The sequence below is a fragment of the Cibotium barometz genome, chromosome 5 (genome assembly GCF_041138505.1).
Source record: "Cibotium barometz isolate CiBa-2024 chromosome 5, ASM4113850v1, whole genome shotgun sequence".
Taxonomy (NCBI): Eukaryota; Viridiplantae; Streptophyta; class Polypodiopsida; order Cyatheales; family Cibotiaceae; genus Cibotium; species Cibotium barometz.
The window spans coordinates 51,271,525-51,286,851 of record NC_141050.1 but is presented as its reverse complement, the minus strand read 5'-3'; the positions used below and the strand labels follow the sequence as shown (position 1 = coordinate 51,286,851).

The following is a 15,327-nucleotide window of genomic DNA, read 5'->3' as shown; positions in this document are numbered from 1 at the left end:
GGAGGACCAAACTAGTGCCACAAGGATTTCCAAGGGAGTAGAGGATTCTCTCGTGTTGGAAAAGCATCCATCGGCAAAGGAACCTGAACTTGAACTTGAACCCAAAGAGTAGATTCTAGAGCAGGTAGATCTCTCCAAATCCTATGTGGAGGAGGATGAGGTTAGTTTGGCAGTTCTCGAGGAGGTAGATCTCTCCAAATCCTATTTGGAGGAGAATGAGGTCAGCTCGACAGTTTTTGAGGAGTTTCTAGTGAGTCTTTCCAAACTCTATGAAGAGGAGGATGAGACTACATGTGAGTTAGAAGATTTGAAGACCAAGTCAGAGAGCTTGGAAATTGAGACGGTGAATATGAAGTGGATTCTTCAATTGGACCAAAACGTAAAAGGAGCAAAGGTGTATGGATTGCCCCAATGCTCCAAGTTTAACAGAAGGGGATGTTTTGTGCACACGTTAATCCGGTGCCACGTAGACATGTATATTCTCATTAGCAAATATATGGGCAAATTTAGAGTGGATTTTGAAGCCCTATAGGCTCCCGAAAGTGCCCAAGACATCGCCCAATGGTTGGGACATCTTTTGGGCATAGTTTGGACACAAAATATGACTTTTTGGACAATGTTTTGTGGGAAAGATAGACAAAACTGACTTGATTACGAATTCATATCTTTTTCTCTATAATAGAATCATCATTCAAAGATCAAGAGATTCCATTTGTCAGAGTCTGCAAGGCAGCAAGGACACAATGGTGGATTAGCAAGAGCTTCTTTTGTAGTAGAGGCAAGGATCTTTGGTAATGCATCAAGAAGCTATGAATCAGCAAGATCATTGTACATATTCATGTTTTGCAATATACAGTAGATTAGGTCTCTCCTCCTCTTCTATGTATTTTGCTAAACATAGGATTAGTGTTAATCTTCTTTGCTTAGCGTTAATCATGAACTTGCTTCCGCAACGCATGTAACACTCACCTCCCAGTCGTAGGTCTCTGTTCGCAGACCATCCCCAAGCCCATGCTTGACATTTTGGAGAGTGGTATACCATCTACTCGGAGCTGATGTTGCTCCCATGTTTTTATGTTCTTGGTATTCCATGACGAGTTTCCATGGATAGTTTTGTATCACCCCAGTGAGATAGCTATATTTATGTTTTCATTTTGTTTTATTTTCCATTCCATGATGAGATATGCCATGGACATTATTGTACCACTTTGGTCTCATAGGCCCATTGGGTCTTTAGTAGACGCTTAATATATCTTTCTTTCTTTCTCTCTCCATATTGGAGTCGGACGACTCAAGTAATATAGTCACCCATATTGGCCCCTAGCATGCATGAGCTAGAAGGATTAGGACATTGGAACCGGGATGGATCCCTTGCCTCCTTGAGTTTAGAGGTGGTCTTGCTTGTCTTTTTGCATGCGTTAAGTCGCGATACCTCTTACCTCGCCGTATCATTACCTCTACTATGATCAGTGGAGTCCCGAGTATCCATACCATAGGGCGAGAGCAGAATGGGTCCTCATGGACGGCAAGATCAGGGTTCACCTAGCTCGTGCTCGGCCGGTACATATAGCGACTACTTCCTCTCCAAACCATCCCCAAAAAGGCTCCATTCAAAGGGTGCACTGAGCAGGTATCATTCCTCCCTTCCGTAGCCATGCGGATTGTTACGTCCATATATGATTAGGGTTAGGGTTAGGGACATGGACTAACCCAAGTTAGGGCTAGGGCTTAGCTGGGGAGTGGGGGCCTGAAGTGTTTATAGTTGAGCTAAGGGTGCTAGTAGGATAAGGTCTAGGTTGGCTAAGAGCTTATAATTAATAGCGTATCATGGGACTAAAAGCTTATAAATAAATCAAGATAGCTTATAAATAAAGCAAGATAGCTTATAATTAATATTAAAATCTCATAAATAAATCAAGATAGCTTATAAATAAAGCAAGGGCCAATTATTGCTATATAAGTGACCTTGGAGGCACTTATGAGTAATTGAGGCATCCACACGGTAGACCTGAGGGCTACCAAGGGCGTGCAAGACCTCATGGCCATGGAGTTTCAAGGTGGGTGGTTTGGCTTGGTGGTATGGGATTTTGGTAGGTTGGGGCATTGATACAAGGATATCATAGATGCTTTATATTCATGTATGTGGAAATAGCTAAACCGCTATATGTCTTGTTGGTATGTTTTGTGTGGACTAAGGAGTGCAAAGAGTCACTCCATAAGGTTAAGGAGGCCTTGATAATAGCTCTGATTCTCAGAGTGCCAAGGTGGGATGTCGTCTTTCATGTATACATAGATGCATCAGCAGCTTATGCCATAGGATGTAACCTGCATCGATCGTTGGATGGTCCTTGGGAGCATGGTAAAAGATTCCAAAAACGAGCGAGATAGTCAATTATCTATTTGCCATGTTTTGCATAAAACGCTCCCACTGTTTCTTCAATTCACGTCGGTAATCTACAGAAATAAACTGCTTCAAGACCGCCTTGCAGCAGTCATTCCCAAGCAAGTCATGAAGTGGTGCCTAAGGTGGTCTTCCCACCACAAGAGAGCGGCACCCGTCAAAGCCATATACACACCAAACGGAGCTGGAAAATTTGCTGCTGCCAATGTGGCAGCCATCTTGCGGGTCGAGTTGGTTATGACATCTCCGTTCCATCTTCCCGTTGAACTTGGGAGGTTTAGAAGCTTCATTAATTTAGCTCGTTCCTCACGAGGCATGAAGGAAGAACTCGACAAACTAGCAGTCCCCCGACATCGAGCTGGTGAAGGCGAGCGGGAACTGTTCGGAGAATCTGGTGGAGAGGGACTCCTTGAAGGAGACCGTTTCGGTGACGCAAACGGCGTCTCTCCTTCCGACTACACGCAAATGTAGAATGATTGTTGGAGCGGGAGCGAAGCTTATCCAGTACATCCTTGCTTGCATCCAAAGGAGTGATTCTTCAATTCACGCTGGTAATCTACAAAAATAAACTGCTTCAAGACCGCCATGCAGTAGTCATCCCCAAGCAAGTCATGAAGTGGCGCCTTAGGTGGTCTTCCCACCACAAGAGACCGGCACCCGTCAAAGCCATATACACACCAAATGGAGTTGGAAAATTTGCTGCTACCGATGTGGCAGCCATCTTGCGGGTCTAGTTGGTTATGACATCTCCTTCCATCTTCCCGTTGAACTTGGGAGGTTTAGAAGCTTCATTAATTTAGCTCGTTCCCCACGAGGCATGGAGGAAGAACTCGGCAAACTAGCAATCCCTCGAGATTGAGCTGGTGAAGGCAAGCGGAAACTGTCTGGAGAATCTGGTGGAGAGGAACTCCTCGAAGGAGACCGTCGGTGACGCAAACGACATCTCTCCTGCCGACTACACGCAGATGTACAATGACTGCTGGAGTGGGAGCAAAGCTTATCCAGTACATCCTTGCTTGCATCCAAACAAGTGAAAAATCCTCCTCTAGAGAAAGTTCTGCCACTTCGTCCTTGGAATTGTTCAACACTTGCTTTGAAGCATGGGCCCTTGTAGATTCCAAATCCGGAATACTAGGTGCTCAAGGTGCTGACTCCATCCTGTCGAGACAAGCAAATTTAGCCTCCATTCTAGTTGCCTGTGCGTCCATGGATGCATTCATGTTGAGAAGCAAATGAGTGAGTTGTGAATCCACAAATATTTAGTGATCAAGGACTGGGTGAGGGATTTCTGCCTTGTGTGATGAGGTAAGGGTTTGGTGTGATATACCCCAAATAATCCAGGTGCAAAGAAGAGAGAACCCAAACATTCACTTTCCTCAAACCCGCGTGCACACGGAAAGAACAAAAACTTGCAGGTTCCCTAGGCTTTGATACCAACTGTAGAACACTTGCGCCTATGTGCTAAGGTTTTCTAGAGAGAGGAGAGTGGTGGAATCACACATACATCACAAACGAGTCCTAAACTACTGCATTGTTTTATGTACAAGACTGAAGTAATACAACTGAGATTCAAGTATAAGATGTGGCTAAGAATGAAGACATCCCAAATCACAACCTTGTGACCTACTGTTCACTCTTGGCTAGCACTTCGCCTAGAGAGAAACACTCTGTGAAGTACAACGTTGAGGAAAGTAGATGAATATGACGATTTGGCTCACATATATACATGCACCAATGCTCCTAGTTGGCCAGCAGTACTATTGTCGGCCACCTGTACTCGATTGCCACATCATCAATACCATGTCATCATTGCCACGTGTGCTCTGTGCTGTCTGACCTTGCCTGTGGGCTGCTATCTAATGTCTAGCTTTGCCCTACATACTTGTAGGTGTGTCATAGGCCCGCCATGGTTTTCAATGACGGGTGACTCTTGGAGAGACCACTTGGCGGTCATTGCACCTCTTTATTTGACAATTTTACAGAGGGAGTATAGGAATTGGAGCGGAAAGGAACTAAGATTGGGACAATTGTTTAGCCTTAAAGGTGAATTTGGGCATGTTCTTGGATTCATCTAGGTATATAATTCCGTCGTGTTAGCAGACATGCAGATTTCACATTGTGAAGTTTTCGTCCGAGTTGTGGCCAGTTGATATTGTGCTTATTCTTTCTGTTTTTAGTGGTGCATTTGTCCTATCAACTACTTATTTGTTGTACTAATTCTTTCTATTTGCTACTTCCCTTAGTGCTAGGCTTCATTATGGCTGAGTCTGCCCTGCATCCCCGGAGGTTTGACAGAAACTCAGTACGAAGGGCTTTGTGTGAATATATGCTCTTATGTGTGTGTGTGTGTGTGTGTGTGTGTGTGTGCGTGTGTGTGGAGTGCGTGTGTGAGCATATCTTGATACAGAGTTCTACACCCACTATTGGGCACTGATGACGTTAGTGGGGATGTTGTAGTATCTAGTCCATACTATGCATAATGGAGTTGATAGTTATATAGTCTTGTGGGTTGACTACCATGAGTATATATCATGCACTTTCCTAAAAGATGAATTTGGGCATGTTCCTGGATTCATGTAGGTATATAATTCAGCCGTATTAGCGGACATGTAGATTTCACATTGTGAAGTTTTAGTCCGAGTTGCGGCCAGTTGATATTGTGCTTATTCTTTCTATCTTTAGCGGTGCATTTGCCCTGTCAACTACTTATTTGCTGTACTAATTCTTTCTATTTGCTACTTCCCTTAGTGCTAGGCTTCATTATGGTTGAGTCTGCCTTGCATCTCCGGATGTTTGACAGAAACTCAGTACGAAGGGCTTCGTGTGAATATATGCTCTTATGTGTGTGTGGAGTGCGTGTGTGAGAGCATATCTTGATACAGAGTTCTACACCATCTGGGCCATGACCGAGCAGGCAGTCTTGATGCTCAAGTATGTAAGCAACATAAGAAACCCATAGCAGCCACAAGTTGTTGGCTAACAAGTTGATCTGACAGTGAGATATCCATTTAAAACCATCCTCCTATAATCATTTGAGAATGGAGGATCTATTAGGGTGAAACTGGACATTTGCACAGCTACAACACTACTTTCATGGGCCATACTGAAAAATACTGAGCATTTTGAGAGGACTTGTATGTGCAGGAGCATGGCTGATTCAAGGTTTTTGCGGAGGATTAATCAAAAGTTTTATGTTGAGAAAAATGTGTGTAGTGTTAAGCTTTTATTGTGTATATTGCAACCCTTTTTGACAGATGCGCAAGGGTTCGGATATTCGAGAGGTTTTTGATCTTCTTCATGGTACAGAAGCCGAAGCGTCATTAGGTAAATTTGCATTCTATTAGCAGATGCTTCCATGAATGCTTCTTAATAACTACTATGTGTGTTTATGTAGATGTGATGCATGTGACTTCTTTTTTGTGCTTTGTCAGACTGAACTGACCATGACAAGGAAATGTGGACAACATTTTGTACACCTCAGTGTCATGTGAGAAGCAATCAAAAAGACATCTAGTTTGACAAGGTAGGGTTGGTATTTCTTTTATGGGATCAGGTCATTGCTATAATGCTCCGTGTGTATTGCATAGATCAGCATTTATGATTACCTTGATGTTTCTTGTGGGGTTGAAGTTTGTTGTGATTAGCTCAGAAGCTGTCGTGAGAAGAGTGCTTTCAAGGGAGGTAAGGTCTATTTGCACATTTTGATGTATTAATAGAGGGCGCTTATATTAGTTTTTTTTATGTTAATCCTATGGTTTGGATAGAGACCTTGAAAGATTCTATGTGATCAACACTTGTTAATGAAAATCCAATCACCATGTGTTACATGATGTTAAATTTTGGGTTTCTTGAAGTGGAGTGCTTGGTTCATTTCACCTGTGAAATGTGTACCTACAGTTTTCATCCACTATGTTAAGGAGAGCTCTTGCACATTGATTCTCTCATGTCTTTCTTTTCAGGCTATGTTTGATTTTCTCATGTCCTTTTTGCTTGTGCCATTTGTAACCTCATCTGGCCAGAAGTCTTTTACATTGACTGAGCTGGCCTACAATCAAGTACAATGTAGAGTAACAAAATTTTTGTAACTCAATTTTAAAGGTTACTCAACATTAGTTTCTAGTTGAGTGGAAGGAGGGATGGAGAGATCAACCCATGGTGACTTGGCGCATAGACATGGAATGTTCTCTTAATAAGAGGGTGTCCACACCTAAAGTGTTCACACTTACTAGACTCCAAAATATCCAACAAACCCTCCTACAGATTGAAAGAGTGTCATCTAAAAGAGATCTTCAATATGATAATTTGAGCTCTTAGAGTGCAATCATGCGATACAACACACTGATACCGACACTTGAAACTCTCATGTCAGGCTTGATACAAGAGCTTAACTAGACGTAACGCCTACATCAGTTGACCCATAGATAACCCCCTTGGTTCTAAGTAGGGAAAGTAAGAGAAAAAGGAGTTGAGAGCTTGACCATACGTAACACCTACATCTGTCTATCCATAGACAACTCCCCTTGGCTCTAAGTAGAGAAAGTAAGATAAAAAGGAGCCGAGTAAAACATGGCTTCAGATTTTGGATTAACTTCTTGGGCAGAGAACCTATGACTACAAATTGCTTAGATTTCGGGGGGCATCCCAGGCAGAGAACCCATGACTACAAAATACATAGATTTCGGGTGACATCCCAGACAGTGAACCCATGATTACAAAATATTCATATTTTGGGGGAGGGAAGAGAATCCTTGACTCATACATAAGCAGAAGATGATTTTGGAATTTTGAAAAACTCCCCACGGTGCAATATCGATGAAGATCTTTGGCCATCATTTTTAGGATTAGGGGCGAAGAGAGCACTTGTTAATACTCGATTTGGAAGCTGTAATGAAGAATCTCCAAATTTTTCTTGAAAAAAAACAAGGAGAGGTGATGACACATAGGTGAAGGTTGGGCAGTAGAGAAAAATGCAAGGTGGGAAGGAAAAAAAAAGCACGTTTGATGGTGGGGTAGTTGAGAAAACACATCAGAGACATGCAAGGTTGAATGGAGAAAAAAACGTAGATTTGATGATGGGCAGTAGAGAAAACAGAGAGCGGTTGTGTAAGCTTCATCCTTGCTTTGATACCATGTAGGAGATTGTGGTTTCAACCATGAGAGAATGTGAGCGGGAGACGAGATGGAGAGATCAAGCCATGGTGACTTGGTGCACAAACATAGCTGGGTGGAAGAGAGAGAGAGAGGGAAGAAAATTATATTAACATTTGTGAAAGACCACTAACTAGGGTCCATGAGACCAAACAAATGTTACAAATATCCATGGGATACAATGGTCTTGGTAAATAACATAAAACAAAATAACCTAAATCTAACAGCATCATGAGCTACATGCTAGTAAGGAGCGGCTAATTGAGGTATGGCTTGTACAACAATAAGATCGGGGCTCATGGGTCTTGTTGGAGAGTGGAGACCTAGCCTCCTCGACGGCTAGATAGAGCTCTTGAATATCCCCTTCTCGTGGGAAAGTGCTTTGGTGTCTTTGGAGTCTCTCGGATCTGAGCTTGTTGAGGGGAGTGTGCTCTTTGTATTGTTGATCTTGGTCGAGTGGTCCTCCGCATCTTGAATGCTCTCTCAATGGATACTCTTGGGAATTTGAGTGGGGGCGGCTAGGTTGGTATCGGAAGGTGTTGCGTGACTTGTTTGGCGGATGAGGCCCCATTTGTGGTCTCTCTATATCATTTAAGACTGCTCTCCTGATAGGGGGAAAAGAAGCTTGTGATAGAGGTTTCGACGGTAGAGTTGTGGGGGGCATCATGTCCATGTCTTTGTGATGCATGCATCAAGTTGTTTGTGTTGACGAAGGTCCATGAGGTATAGTAATCCATGACTTGGGCGAGTGGACCAAATCCATATCTGAAAAGGCAATGAAATCTCCCTTTGATCTCATAATATATGGGGCATCTCCAAATGTAATGCTCCTCCGTCTCCACCTCTAATTAGCACGATTGATAGATCCTCTCCTCTCTATTAATCTCGACAACTCTCCCAATCTCCACCTGTAAGTGATGTGAGGAAGCCCTAATTTTGCATATAGCTATCCTCATCACATGTGACGTATTTCTAACATGTACTGGGTTTTTTGGATGAAGGCATCCTTTGTGAGGTGGAGAAAATGATCTCGGCAAAATTGCATTCTAGTGCCCAGCTTGGTGAGGAGCCACCCATGTAGTGTGTACCTCCAGTCTGTGAGATCAGGGCGAATGAGGTGGTTAATATTCGATGGGTGAGCGGGAGGAATGGGGAGTCAAGGCTGTAATTGAAGGGGGGGGGTGGGATATTCAATCTAAAATTTATGTGCCATAAACCCCTGCCTTACCTTAACATACCAAGATTTTTTGTTCCTAGTCTTCGCTAACCATCAGGAGGACTAAGATGCTAGCCTTGGGAGTTTGTCTCTAGTCAATGTGTATACTCGTTGAATGTAGGTAATTATTTGAAAAAAGGCATCCACCATTAGGGGAGTAGCTGCAAATTTTGCAAGAATAGTGGAATGGGGAACGAATGGTTTGCACCTAATCATTTATTAGAGAGTGTTGTTGCACAACACAAGAATGATTGTATTATAACAATACTTGCAATATTTACAATGCCTTTTATAGGCACGAAGGCTCTATCTTATGTTCTCTTAGTAAGAGGGTGTTACACACACACACCATTGAACACTTACTAGACTCTAAAATATCCAACACGATATAATTGTTAAGATTCACAAAAGATGTAAGTGTTGAAGATTCACAGAAGAGCCACTTGCTTGGATCACAATGGTCTCCCCAAAACTTAAAGTGGTTAACTTAACAAAGATGAACTATGTGAGAGAGATCTTGACGCACCCAAGAGAAGCCTTGGAGAGAGAAAGAAGAAACGAAAAATGTATCAACACCTTGTAGAAGGCAACAAGGGTCTATGAGACCGCGAGAACACATTGAGTAGTACATAAGCAACAAGGGTCTTTGAGACCACGATAACACATTGAGTAGTACATAAGTACATAGATTTTGGAAGAGGTAAAACAATAAATGACTACATAAATAGGTGCTAAAAATACCATACTACTGTAATAGCTAAGTTGAAAGATGGAATGATTAAAAGCATAGAGAGGGCCTTTTAAAAGCCTAGCGTTTCTTCTTTGGTTTTGCAAAACAAAACCATCCTAGAAAAGGAAATAAATCTCAATAGTCCGTGGAGGAATTGACTGATAGTGTCAAATCTCTTTGATGTCATGATATACAAGTGATGTGAGTGTTGTTCCTCATATAAAGCCTCCGCACATCTTAGGTGGTGTGATGGGGCTTTGATCTAACCAATGACCATTATCACAGCATGTAAGATATGTATCAGCATAAACCTCGGCCTCTTAATGAATCCATGTAAAGTAATGCGTGAACCTATCTTGGATCTGGTTGTAGCTCAGTTCATGCTCTGTAGATATGCAATGGGGGATGTGATATGTAGCGAGGCGTGCCCATATGAATGATTCGGTTGAATACCTGTCTCTAGGTAGGATAGCTTTGTGAAGACATATTAAGGGTCAAAGTGAATGGAAATTTGGAATTTTCAAAGGACGTTTATGGCTAGGTACAAATGACAAGTTATCTTAAGTGTAGTTCCTCATTGCATGAGTGATTTTAGGAAAGAGAGATACAAACTCTAGTGAAATGGTCATGCTTCTTGAAGAAACGGATCTAAGATTGATTTGATTTCAAACGTGTTTATTCTGCTCAAGCTACCCAAAAAATAAAAATAAAAATAAACTTTATAACACAAAAAAATTAGTTTTTATTTTTTTCAGTTTTTAAAATTCTTTTTTTTTGCTAGACTCGTATCTCTAGGTTCATGCATCTAGACTAACCTTTGCATGTTCACATTTTTAGGCTCTTGTTTGTAGGCTGACGTCTTTTTTGTTTGAACTAGGCTCACATACTTTATCTTTATGAAATCATGCATTGTTTGAATTGGTAACTTAGAAGCATGGAAATCCAACAAAAAAAAAAAATCTAAAACCAATTAATTACTTACATTATTAGCATCGTTTCAATTGCTAGCTTAGAAGCATGCAAATCTTTAAAAAAACCAAATTACTTACATAACCACTATTAACTAGAATTAGGACTCTTTATCACCTCCCATCAAGTGCAAAAATTCTCAAAAAGTCTAAAAACCAAGCCATACCAGTTCTTAGATTAGGAGATATAAGTCCACAGTCCCACAAAAAAAAGACGTAAATCTGGGCACGTGAGCTTATAAACATTAATAAAGTCTTTTTTGGTATGGTGTAGCTTTGAATATGAAGTCTCTTTGCTTAGATGCAAAATTTGTAATCAATTTGTATTTATTTGTTAATGCAAATCATTGTAATTATAGAAAATTTTAGTACGGTGTGCAAAATTACACACATTTATAAGCTTGTCCAATAGTTGTTTGAGATGTTTAGCATGACAAACAATGTCTATATGCGTGTGCTATCAACTTGAAATTGATTGGTCTCTAATGCTATTGTGGTGATTCAATATGTGATACCGAGAGAAGGCAAAGATCTTTTTTCACATAAGATTGGTCAAAGGATGTCTACCATAGTGGGAAAGATTTTGATCCCATTTGAAACCATACTTGCAAGTTTTACACAATGTTTCTAAGCAAGTTGTTATTAAGTCAAGCACATGTTCAATGTGAATGTATAGTGCATGTGTCTTAATTGTGCTACATATGCCTTTTTAATGACTACAAGTCATTCGATGTCTTTTGACTATAATGCTTGATGTTGAGTTGCTCAAGCAAGGGTTCATCTTTCTTTACAAATATAAGCTCTTTTCTTTTTCCAAGCTTTCAAAACTAGGGGAGCAATCAACAATCTTGTGTAAAGGTTTGACATGTAGATTAGTTAGATAAGGAGGGTAGGTCTTGCTAGTTTGAGGTTGAGCTAGATTGTAAACTTAGTTGTCACATGGCCATGTTGCATAAAATTTATTTGGTGGTGTGTCCACATGGGAAAATGGGTAAATTTAAGCAATATTGTGGCTTGTGTATTTTGCATGTAGCTTTCATTTCAATTTTGAAAATTGAGATGCCACACATATACTAATGCTTTTTAACTTGTGAAATCATATTGATTTTTTAAATGAAAATCCTCTACTCTGACAAATGTAATGACCACAAGGTTGGATATACATAATAAAATGATAAACAATGCAATTACAAAAATTAGAGAAGACTATTGTTGTTCTTACAAATGCCATGTCGAAATTATTAGGAAGAAAAGTAGATTTGTAAAAATGTATTTGATTTTAAAAAGTAGATTTGTAAAAAGGAACAACAAAAAGGAAGAAAATCCTTTAAAAAAGATAAATTAAATCTAGTTATCATTTGAAAAAGAAAATCATACATTTTTTTTTGGAATCTTGTATGTGTGCATTTGAGTGAGCGTGTGTGAGCATGCATAGAGGTGGGCTGTTGTGTGTGTGTGTGTGTGTTGGGGGGGGGGGGAGGGTTGTGTGAAGATGTTCAATAATCCACAAGCTTAGGCATGGTATTCCAAGCTCAAATTTAAATTAAAGTTAGTATAGCATTGGGAGTTGGCCATAGGACCTGAGATTTCACTTAAGTCACTCCACACAATACAAGAATGGATGCACTTTTACATTCTTTGTATGTATATGTTGTGTGCACATTAGGGGTCAAGGATGGGAGGCCTTCCTTGTTGGTGTCTATATTATGAAATCATATTACAAAGCTATGCAAGTGCTTAATAAGGTGTGCCCCTTGAAGTCTCTACTCTACAAAAAAAGAAGAAGAAAAAAGTAAATCTATCAAATAGCTCAAAGTTGATGCCAAGCTCTACCTCACCTTTCCTTGGGTGCTACGCACTTTGTCTTCCATGCATAGTAAACTCCTTTACCATTGGCTAGATCAAAGTCCCATCACACCACCTAAGATGTGAGGATGCTTCATTTGAGGAGTAAGACTCACAACAAGTAACTTACACCACTTGTAAATCAAGTAACTTACACCACTTGTAAATATTTCATGACATCTTGCTATTTTATTTTCAAATCTCCTTTGTGCTTTGCCATCTCACCTACTCGGATGGGCACTTCTCTTTTGTAAGACGGCGTAAGAACATGTAAAGTGGTCTTACCTTGTACTTTAATGTCAAATAGGGGAAGTCTTAGGAATTTGTGTACATATTTGTTTAAGAATAATATTGGAGGTTAGAGCATTTTTAAGTTTGGTTGACCTAGTATGAAAACTAGTCACTGTATATAAGTCATTTTTACAATAAGCACTACACAATCATTTCCTTGCAATAGAGCTCTTCTCTTCTCTCTTCTTGCTTGTTTGTATGCCATTGAATCTTTCTTTCTTAATTAATGCATGCTAGATAGGTTTGATTATAGGTCTTCTTCTTGCATTAGCTTTTCCTTCATTCACCACCTTTTGTGAGAGAACACCACTGCTAGGGGGTCATCTCTTTTTGTCTCCAACTAGGCATAGACAGCTTTTTCTTGATCTGTTTGGCAAAGGAGCATTCCGCTGTGACAATGGAGTCGAAAAATAACAAATGAGCTAGTGCACTCACATATATAAGTTATAGTTGCTTCAGCAAGGCTAAGGCTCTTAACTTGAACATATTTGGTGTCGTTATTGGGGATTCGTCTAGGGCATAACTTCATTCTTCCATCTATTCCAAGCTATTGGGACCACCCATTATTTCCCAGTGGTGGTGATTAGGAGGTTACACTTTAAAAAATACACTTTTAGAGTCTAAGGTGTTATTTTTACTACTTTTGGTTTTGTTTTGCAATATATTTGTATTAGGGTATTCTAGTTTCATCTCTTGGAAGGAAAAAACCTAGGTTTTTTTGGGTGATTTGCTTAATCTTGAAGTCCATAAAGCTTTGATCTTGTTGCATTGAGCCAAGGAATAGCTTAACAATTGTGATTAAGAGTGAAATCCACTCTGAAAACATTAGCATTAAGCTTTTCTCGATGTGGATTAGAGTGGGATAGTGAATTTTTGCTTATACATTTTATATTTTTTGAAATTTTTTCATGCATTGTTTGAATTGGTAACATAGAAGCATGTAAAACCAACAATAAAATAATTAAAAAAATACATAATTATTTGTATAACAATTATTAACTATATAAATAGGGCTCTTAATCATATTTCATATAGTCCAAAAAATCTCAAAAAACTATAATAACCAAGCTAAACGAGCTCTCGTATTGGGAGATGTGAGCCCACAGTTCCGTGGAAAAGAACATGAGTCAAATACGTGAGTAAATACACATGAACGTGGTTGGAGACATGAATCTAGAGGTAGGTATACCTAACATTATACCAACCAATTTATCTACTTTAAAGGCTTGTAAGGACATACCTACTCATGGTCTTTAAGGAGTTTCTTATTATACAATTTGTGCCAGCTATAATTTTTAAGGATAATTTTTATCATTTGTAATTATTAAAGCATTAAAGTATAATTATTACTTGTTAGTCACTCCACAAAGATTAACATGGTTTTACTTGCTTGACCTGCTGTAAGATGCTTTTCCATTTTACACGTGCAAATGAGAACCTATTTCTTGTAAAGACAACACTGTAACATATAAAGTACTCTTACCATGCACTTAATGTCAAATAAGAAAAGTCTATGGGCTTGATTATACATAATTGCTTAAGACTAGTAACAGAGGTTGGACCATTTTTAAGTTTGTATGGCCTAGTGTGAAAACTAGTCACTTGTATATAAGTCATTTTTGACAACAAGTAACACAATCATTCCCTTACAATAGTTTTCTTGTGAGCTCTCCTTCTCTCTTCTTGCTTGCTTGCATGTTAGATAGGTTTGATTGTAGGTTTTCTTCTTACATTAGCTTCTTGTTTTTTTCCCCGCCTTTTGTGAGAGAGAACCACTGTGAAGATTGATCTCTTGTTGCCTCCACTAAGGCACAAAGAGATCTTCCTTCACCACTTTGGCAAGGAGCATTCTAGTGTGACTCGTGACTTAAGCATATTTGGCACCGCCGTCGGGGACTATCCTAGGACTTAGCTCAGCTTTTTTGTCCAATCCAAACTATTGGGATCGCCCAATATTGCCAAGTGTTGATTAGGTCACACTCTAAAAAAACAAATGATTTTGGAGTATTATATGTGTTTGTTTGTGTGTTTGATTTGGATTTGAAGTTTATTTTGCATTGGGACATTTTATTTCAATCTAATGAAGATAAAATCCTAATTTTTTTGGTGATTTGCATGGCTCATTAGCCTTAATGAGTTATGTAAAAAAAGTGATTAAAAATTAATCAAAGATTAATTATTTCACTAATCTTTCTCTCTTTAGACTAATCAAGGACTCTAATCAACCTCTAATTACTAATTAATTCACACAAATGACCACATCATTCGATAGAGCAAGGAATTGCTAAGCTATGTGCATCAACTACTATGTAAATTAATGTATAATTAGAGATTAATTACACTCTTAATTTTGGTCTCTTCTTTTAAGGCAAAATTAAGCAAAAGAGAGTCAAATTCCTCCAATTGATGAAGAAATTGATATAATTAGGTATTTTGATGCATCTAGATGCTCTCAAAACACTCAAAAATACTAATTTCGACCACTCACATAATCAAATTAGACTCCAAAAAACACATTTTCTAATCTTTTTGTCTCTAAGTAGATTAATTATTCTTAATGATAAAAACCAGTCAATTAAGAGAAATTGGTCAATTTCAAAGGTTTTTCTATGGTTTTGAAAAAACATTTCAATGATTAAGCTACTCCTAATGCATATAATTCCAACAAAAAAGCACACAATTTAAGCTAAAATTAATGATTCTAAATCTATGTTTAACTCTATAGGGA

At 39.2% G+C, this 15,327-nt stretch overlaps 1 protein-coding gene across 4 annotated transcripts in view; it reads left to right on the top strand.

The window, feature by feature from the left end:
- LOC147638614 (uncharacterized) overlaps window positions 1-6,226 on the top strand; it is a 50,509-nt gene extending 44,283 nt beyond the window's left edge. For 3 of the 4 annotated variants that reach the window (XM_086798534.1, XM_086798537.1, XM_086798536.1), the window contains 2 exons: window positions 5,656-5,725; window positions 5,833-6,226. In XM_086798534.1, coding sequence (XP_086654660.1) covers window positions 5,656-5,725; window positions 5,833-5,837 — 75 coding nt within the window. In that variant the 3' untranslated portion in view covers window positions 5,838-6,226. The remainder of the gene's footprint in view (window positions 1-5,655; window positions 5,726-5,832) is intronic. The other variant, XR_015265948.1, reaches the window with a different exon arrangement.
- Window positions 6,227-15,327: the final 9,101 nt, after the last annotated feature.